The sequence below is a fragment of the Geotrypetes seraphini genome, chromosome 4 (assembly GCF_902459505.1).
Source record: "Geotrypetes seraphini chromosome 4, aGeoSer1.1, whole genome shotgun sequence".
NCBI lineage: Eukaryota > Metazoa > Chordata > Amphibia > Gymnophiona > Dermophiidae > Geotrypetes > Geotrypetes seraphini.
The window spans coordinates 128,588,006-128,597,183 of NC_047087.1; the positions used below are offsets into that span (position 1 = coordinate 128,588,006).

The window sequence follows — 9,178 nt, forward strand, 5'->3', positions numbered from 1 at the left end:
ATAACCAAGTTTACAATGCCTCTCAACTGCCTCACTCTACATCAACCAACTGTAACCCATATGTATGTATAAACAACCAAATCTGTAACTCCTCTAGTATGTTCCACTCCATGTATGTTAACTTGCAACAAAATAACAAGGCAAGCAGTCCACCAAAGAATCCAACATGAAACAAAAGAAGATTGGCAGAAAATAAGAAGATTCAAATCAGGTTTATTCAAGGTGCTCCCAAGAACCATGCCCGAAGCATTTCGCCAAACAAGGCTAGTCAACACTAACAAAAAACCATGTCTTTCCTACAAACAGAACACAGAAAACACCTTCACCTAGTATGGAATATGTAATCACAAACTAACCTCTCCCCCTTTTACAAAATTGCAGTATGGTTTTTAGCCATGGTGGTAACAGCTCAGATGCTCATACAATTCTGAGCATCAGAGCTGTTACCACCACACCTGGCGCTAAAAAATGTTCTACAGTTTTGTAAAAGGGGGGCTAAAATAGAAATACGTAGACAAAGGTTAAATTAAACCACCCAGAAGCTGGCTAATACCACAGAAACAGCGATGCATGTCCCCTAAAGCAAAATAAAATAAAATAAAATAAATATAAATTTTTTTTCTACCTTTGTCTTCTCTGGTTTCTGCTCTCATCTTCTTGTCACTCTCTTCCTTTCATCTTCTGTCCTTCCATGCCACTTCCAGAAACTGTAAGCTCCTTCCATCTTTCCCTTCACCCCATTGGTCTGGCATCCATCTTCTTCCATTCCCTCCTCCAATGATCTGGCATCTCTCTCCTCTCCTCTTCTTCCCTTCCCTCTCCCACACCCCCATGGTCTAGCATTTCACTCTCTCCTCTTCCTTATCCCCACTTCCATAAGCATCATAAGAACATAAGAATTGCCACTGCTGGGTCAGACCAGCGGTCCATCAGGCCCAGCAGTTTGTCACGCGGCGGCCCTCTCAAAGACCAGCACCCTAACTGAGACTAGCCCTACCAGCGCACATTCTTGTTCAGCAGGAACTTGTCTAAATTTGTCTTGAATCCTTGGAGGGTGTTTTCCCCTATGACAGACTCGGGAAGAGCGTTCCAGTTTTCTACCACTCTCTGGGTGAAGAAGAACTTCCTTACGTTTGTATGGAATCTATCCCCTTTCAACTTTAGAGAGTACCCTCTTGTTCTCCCTACCTTGGAGAGGGTGAACAACCTGTCCTTATCTACTAAGTCTATCTCCTTCAGTACCTTGAATGTTTTGATCATGTCCCCTCTCAATCTCCTCTGTTCAAGGGAGAAGAGGCCTATTTTCTCTAATCTTTCACACTACGGCAGATCCTCCAACCCTTTAACCATCTTAGTCGCTCTTCTCTGGACCCTTTCAAGTAGTACCGTGTCCTTCTTCATGTACGGTGACAAGTACTGTACGCAGTAATCCAGGTGAGGGCGCACCATGGCCCGGTATAGTGGCATGATAACCTTCTACGATCTCTTTGTGATCCCCTTTTTTATCATTCCTAGTATTCTGTTCACCCTTGTTGCCACTGCCGCACATTGCATGGACGGCTTCATCGACTTGCTGATCAGAAATCCCAAGTCCCTTTCCTGGGAAGTCTCTCCAAGTACCGCACCGGACATCCTATATTCGTGCATGAGATTTTTGTTACCGACATGCATCACTTTACACTTAACCAACCTTGAACCTCATCTGCCATGTCGATGCCCATTCCTCAAGCCTGATTATGTCACGTTGCAGATCTTCACAATCCCCCTATGTCTTCACTACTCTGAATAACTTTGTATCGTCTGCAAATTTAATCATCTCGCTCATCATACCTATGTCCAGACCATTTATAAAGATGTTAAAGAGCACGAGTCCAAGCACTGAGCCGTGCGGCACCCCACTGGTAATGCTCTTCCAATCCGAGTATTGTCCATTTACCCCCACTCTCTGTTTCTTATGCTCCAGCCAGGTTTTAATCCATGTGAGTATTTCACCCTCAATTCCATGGCTCGCAATTTTCTGAAGTAGTCGTTCATGTGGAATCTTGTCAAACGTCTTCTGAAAGTCCAGATATACAATGTCGATCGGGTCGCCCTTGTCTATCTGCCTGTTTACTCCCTTGAAGAAGTGCAGCAAGTTTGTCAAACAAGATTTGCTTTTACTGAAACTGTGCTGGCTGGTCCTCATCAGACCGTGTCCATCAAGGTGATCAATGATGTGGTCCTTTATCAACACCTTTACCATGGGGTGGGGGGTTGGAGGGAGGGTAATAAATATTGATAGTGATATTTTGGTAACTTTATTCTTTATTTGTATTGTATATTAGGATATATTATGATATTATTATATGCAGGAAAATGAAATTATTGAATGATATTTATGTTACCTGTATAGATAATAGTGGAATATGTGGAATATCTTTTGTTCTTTCATTTGTATGACACTGTTTTTGATTAAAAATCAATAAAGAATTAAAAAAAACCCAAAAACCACCTTTACCAACTTTCCCGGTACCGAGGTCAGACTCACCGATCTGTAGTTTCCCGGATCTCCCCTCGAACCTTTTTTGAAGATCGGTGTAACATTCGCCACCTTCCAGTCCTCTGGAACCTTTCCCAATTCGATCAACAGATTGGTTATTAGTTGAAGCAGTTCAGCTATGTTCCCTTTCAGTTCCTTGATGACCCTCGGATGGGTGCTATCTGATCCCGGGGATTTATCGCTCTTAAGCCTATCAATCTCCCTGCATACCTCTTCTACACTGACCGTTAACTCTGTCAGTTTCCCATTTTCACTTCCAGCTTAAAGCCTGATGGGTTCCGGTATGCTGTGTATATCCTCTTTGGTAAATACAGACGCAAAAAACGTGTTCAGTCTGTCGGCGATTGCTTTGTCCTCTTTTAACGCTCCCTTTATTCCTTGGTCATCCAATGGTCCCATCGCTTCCTTCACGGGTCGTTTCCCTTTAATATATCGAAAGAATGGCTTGAAGTTTTTCGCCTCCTTGACAAGTTGTTCTAGGAAGCAATCGCCTACAGTTTCCAGGAACTTGGTCTCTCTAGCACAGCCAGAGGTGGCTAGGTTCCATTCTATCCCCTGATAGTTGAAGTCGCCCATGATAACTGCGTTGCTTCCTTTGCAGTTGCGTTTAATCTTATTCGTCATTTCTCCATCAATTTCTTCAGACTGCCCTGGGGATCGGTAGTAGATGCCTATCCTCATTTCTAGTCCATTTGTTCCTGGAATTTTGACCCATAGAGACTCTAACTTATCCGTCTGTTGTGGCATGTTCTCTCCAGTAGATTCAATTCCCTCTTTGATGTATATGGCAATGCCTCCTCCTTTTTGAGTCACTCTCTCTCTGCTGTATAGTTTTTATCCTGGTAGCACCATGTCCCAGACATTTTCATCAGTCCACCATGTTTCCGTGATGCCGATGATGTCAATGATATCTTTTTGTGCCACAGCTTCTAATACACCCATCTTATTTCTAAGGCTCCTTGCGTTCGTGTATATACACTTGAGTTTGCAGCCTGTTCCTTTCTTGCGTGTCCTTCCCTCTTGTGTCCCTTTTGGTCTGTCTTGTCTGCGATCTGGTAAGTCTTCCCCTCCATCTTCCTGCACGGTATCCTGTGGGTATATCGGTTCCTGAACTATCGACTCTTATCTCTCGGTCAACTGTCGGCTTTCCCCTTCTTCCTAGTTTAAAAACTTCTCAACTTCTCTCTTGATGTTGCTTGCAAGTAGCCTCGTTCTGTCCCTGCTGAGGTGGAGTCCGTCCTTCCTGAATAGCTTGCTCTTTCCCCAGAACATTGTCCAGTTGCCCACGAAGTGGAATCCTTCTTCCTCACACCAGTGCCGCATCCACGCATTGACCGCTTGCAGCTCCATCTGTCTCTTCTCATCTGCTCTAGGTACCGGCAGGATCTCAGAGAATGCTATCCTCTGCGTTCTGGTCTTCAGCTTCCTTCCTAGCATCTGGAACTGATCCTTCAGTATTTCTCTGTTGTAGTTCCTGTTGCTCACATTGTTCGTCCCCCAAATGGATCACCACTGCCATATCTTCTTTTTCCACATTGTTGACGATCCTGTCGATGCGGCTCTCTATATCTTCTACCTTGGCTCCCGGTAGGCAAATCACCAGTCGATCAAGTCTTCCTCCCGCTATGTGGCTTTCAACTTGTCTGATGATAGAGTCCCCCACGACGATTGCTGTCCTCTCTATCTTCTCTTGATGCTAAATCCGCAAGTCCATGTCCCTGGTGTATGTCCATCTCTCCAGCCGTAGGTCCGTGTCCTTCATTCCTATCCATTTCCTCTCATCCTGGCGTTCGTCTTCTTGTGAGTTCCCGCTGCTGTTTCCAGATCTTGCTGCTGTGTCCCCCATTTCCTCTTGGTTGCTGTCCATCTAGTGGTCCACACTCTCTGTAGGCGTATCCTGGCAGTTCTGGAGTTTTATCACGGCCTCCCTGTATGCCTCTTCTATGAAGTTCTCCAGCTCCCTCCTCAATGGTGTCCTCCATCTTGATGATCTCTGGATCTCTGTCTTCCTCCCCCACTGCTTGAAGTGCCTCCAGTTCCAGTATTCTGCCCTCAAGGAGTCTGACTTGCTTCTTCAGGCTTTCTAGTTCTCCACATCGAGCGCATACGTAAGACCGCCTCCCAGAAGGGAGGTAGTATACATATGGCAGACGGTGCAGAAAACTGGGTAGCTCAACATCCTGCTTCTGTCTGCTACTTCCATTGCTGCCTGCTTGCTGTTCTCCAGTGGCTGTCCTCTGCGCCTGTGTCCTCTGTGTCTGCCTGGTTGTGTGTCCTGTGTACCTGCTATGTCCTCTGTACCTGCTGTCTGCCTGGTTGTGTGTCTCTGTACCTGCTAGGTCTGCCTGATTGAATGTCCTCTGTGTCTGCTGTGGTCTCCCTCTGCTTTTCTTTATTGGTGGCTCATCCCTTCTCAAGGCCCTTCACAAAAGCGCTCTCGCTAAGGCAAGCATATTTGACTCTCGCCTTTGACGCATGCCGAACGGCTGAGAACCATCGGCTCCTCCCCTTTTAAGGGGGAACTTTGATGAATGACGTCAGGGTTGGGCAGAGCTAACTATAGCCGCTGCCCCTGCTAAATGACTACTTCAGAAAATTGCGAGCCATGGAATTGAGGGTGAAATACTCACATGGATTAAAACCTGGCTGGAGCATAAGAAACAGAGAGTGGGGGTAAATGGACAATACTCGGATTGGAAGAGCATTACCAGTGGGGTGCCGCACGGCTCAGTGCTTGGACTCGTGCTCTTTAACATCTTTATAAATGGTCTGGACATAGGTATGATGAGCGAGATGATTAAATTTGCAGACGATACAAAGTTATTCAGAGTAGTGAAGACGTAGGGGGATTGCGAAGATCTGCAACGTGACATAATCAAGCTCGAGGAATGGGCATCGACATGGCAGATGAGGTTCAACTTGGATAAGTGTAAAGTGATGCATGTCAGTAACAAAAATCCCATGCACGAATACAGGATGTCCGGGGCGGTACTTGGAGAGACCTCCCAGGAAAGGGACTTGGGAGTTCTGATCGAAAAGTCGATGAAGATGTCCACACAATGTGCGGCGGCAGCAAAAAGGGCAAACAGAATGCTAGGAATGATAAAGAAGGGGATCATGAACAGATCAGAGAAGGTTATCATGCCGCTGTACTGGGCCATGGTAGGCCCCCCCATGGAGTACTGCGTCCAGCACTGGTCGCCGTACCTGAAGAAGAACACAGTACTACTCGAAAGGGTCCAGAGAAGAGCGACTAAGATGGTTAAGGGGCTGGAGGAGCTGCGAAAGATTAGAGAAACTGGGCCTCTTCTCTCTCGAACAGAGGAGATTGAGAGGGGACATGATCGAAACATTCAAGGTACTGAAGGGGATAGACTTAGTAGATAAGGACAGGTTGTTCACCCTCTCCAACGTAGGGAGAAAAAGAGGGCACTCTCTAAAGTTGAAAGGGGATAGATTCCGTACAAACGTAAGGAAGTTCTTCTTCACCCAGAGAGTGGTAGAAAGCTGGAACGCCCTTCCAGGGGCTGTTATAGGGGAAAACACCCTCCAAGGATTCAAGACAAAGTTAGACAAGTTTCTGTTGAACAAGAACGTGCGCTGGTAGGGCTAGTCCCACTTAGGGTGCTGGTCTTAGACCAGAGGGCAACCGTGTGAGCGGACTGCTGGGCATGATGGACCACTGGTCTGACTCAGCAGAGGCAATTCTTATGTTTTTCTCTCCTGCTTTCCCCTCCTCCTCCGGGTTTCTCCTGCTGTTCCCCTCCACTCTCCTCCTGCTACTCTCCTCTCAGCCCCCTTTATTCCCTCCAACCCAATTCCATCCAGTATCCTTCCCCCTTATGTCTTCCCCCCTTTCCCTGCACACCAATTCCATCAGCATTTGCCCCCTTTCTTTCCCTCCAACCCAATGCCATACAGTATCCTTCCACCTTATGTCTTCCCCTTTTCCTGCACACCAATTCCATCAGCATCTGCCCCCTTTCTCTCCCTCCACCACCCTTTCCACACGACAATGGAAACGCCCCCCCAGCAATGGCAACGGGTCCCCACCCGGCATCAACGACAACACTAGCCCCCCCGGCATTAATGGATGGCACGCAGCCTCCTCCCCCTGGCATCAGTGGCAACGCGGCCAGCTCAGCTCTATGAAGATCCTAAGATGACTGCGTCTGCTGGAAGAAATGACGTGGAAGGGGGATGGATCAGTAGATACATTCATTGCGGGACCTTCTTGGAGCTGAGCTGGCCGCATTGCTGTTGTTGCCGGCGGGAGGTCACGTTGCCGTTTGTCGATGCCAGGGGGCGGCCGGCCAGTGTTGTCATCGTTGTCGGATGGGGGCATGTTGCCATTTGAAAAAAAAATTGTCACGGTAAGTCATCCTTTAGCAGGCCCCCCTGACTATTTCGGACCCTAGGCACGTGCCTACTAGGCCTATCAATTAATCCGGCCAAACTTACATGTGTATCTTATTTTACTTTATACATCTTTTCTTCTCCTATCTCCACGGTTTATCCAAGCACTTCTCTCTCCCTATGACCTGGGGATAAAGGAAAGACAATTTGTATGGTCTCAGATGTATCATCAGCATTTGATACAGTAGATACAAGGGTGTTGAATAAATTGAGATCAATGGGAGTAGGAGGTATAGTGTACTATTGATTAAAATCCTATTTCCAGGATCATTCAGTTCATGTGCAGGCATCTAAATTAGTGCCCACTTGAACAGGAATACCACAAAGTTCTGTGCTCTCGTTATTATTTAATCTCTATTTAGCCTCATTGGTATCTGTGTATCAAGACTTGAATGTAAGCTATCACTTTTATGCAACTGATATTCAATTTTTTTTCCAGATAGATGACTGGGAAGTTGAACTTCAACCCAAATTATTGATATGTTTACAACTGGTGGAAGAGTGGATGAGAAATCATAAGTTGGCATTGATACTTAATAAGACTGAAGTGATATTGATGAGCAAGGACAAGGACCCAAGGTAGCCCAAATCTATTGTTATTTGTGACTCCATATTCCAATACAGAAGAAGCTTAGAACATTAGGGGTCTGGTTAGACCCCACTTTGACTATGAAGGATCAGGTGCTGGCAGTGATTAAAGCTGCTTTCTTTCAGATGCAGGTGCTTAGCAGGTTAAAATCTATGTCATCGCATTATGATTTTTGCATAGTAGTTCAAACAATAGTTTTGCAGAAATGAGACTACTGCAATGCATTGTTTTTGAGGATAGCATCTTCTATCTAGATGTAGGGCCTTGCAGATTGTCCAAAATGCTGCCGCACAGTTAATATGTGGAGGGAGCAGATTTGAACATGCAAATCTGTTACTGAAATGGCCTCATTGGCTACCAGTAAAATATCAAGTTATTTTTAGTGCTTGTGTTGATATTTAAGACAGTTCATTTTAATATCCCATGGTATTTGACACAGGTGCTAAAAGTATGTCATCTATTAAGATCTTTGAGGTTAGGAGGGATGTTACAGATATTAGTTAGTGAAGAATTTACAACTGTGCATTATGAGAAAATAAGGTCTTCTATTATCTCAGTGACAGAAATTTAAAAATCTTTATTCGTAGAAGCCTTTTGCTAAATGATTTGTTGGTGAAATTTTATGATTGTAATATATATACTTATGTTTTATGTTATTTGATAGTTAAATATGTATCTTTGTAAACGCTTAGGTATAAGCGGGTTAAAATAATTTTTAAATAAATAAAATAAAAGAAATAATGAACCAATGACCAAGCATGGATCTGATGTCGATGTTTGGGTATGTTTCTGACTGTGACTGGGTGGGATAGGGGGTTGGGGAATGTTATTTTTATTGTGTTTGAACCTGGATATGTTGTTTTGTTATTGGGTTTGTCTTTAATACAGATATAAAAAAATAAAATCTTGTCTTGGTTACATTGTTTCTATATTATTGTTTAGATGTTCTGTAATTGTAAATACATTTTCATAACTGTAATAAATGCTGACCATGCTATATTTAAATATATTTCTTGATATGTTCTGCTATTGTAAATAAAACTGCTTTACTAGTTACGTTCCTAGCCTAAGACAATCAACCAAGGAGTTGACCCGTTGAATCCAGAGAAAGACGAAAGTCCAAAACAAAAGATGCTGTGGAGACCGATGTTACTGATGCAGACTTTATTGTTCCAATGGAGTAATCCACAACTTTGGACATTAGCAAACATCCACAACTTTAGACAGTGAAGAGGACTCAACACGGTCTGTGTTTTGACCTAAATGTCTTATTCAGGGGTCCGGATAAGGTTTCTTCAAAGGAATTGTGGATATAATAGCCTAAATCCCAATGGACGGTTCTTTTCTTTATGCACAAACTGGAAACAGGGACTTTTTTCCTAGCCTAAGACAGCCATTGGTATATATTAACACAGGTTCTTGTATGGGTTGGAGGGGTGGGAGCACAGATACGGGCGGGGGGTTGTAAAAAAAAAAAGGGAAATGGGATGCAGGACGAAATAGAAGAGAGGATTGCAGGACTCATGATTAGGAAGGTGGCATAGCAGGAGTACAGCACTGGATGATATGCTTCAAGGTCTCCAGGATGCAGTTGAGTGTATTGCCTATCACTTTCAACTGATGTGCCACCCCCC

General features: G+C 44.5%; 1 protein-coding gene across 1 annotated transcript in view; it reads right to left on the reverse strand.

The window, feature by feature from the left end:
- The window catches only part of LOC117359707 (beta-1,3-galactosyltransferase 5-like), a 36,953-nt gene extending 30,069 nt beyond the window's left edge, over window positions 1-6,884 (reverse strand). Inside the window, exon 1 of the mRNA XM_033942922.1 lies at window positions 6,756-6,884. Within this exon, the coding sequence (XP_033798813.1) occupies window positions 6,756-6,884 (129 nt within the window). The remainder of the gene's footprint in view (window positions 1-6,755) is intronic.
- Between the last annotated feature and the right edge of the window lie 2,294 nt (window positions 6,885-9,178).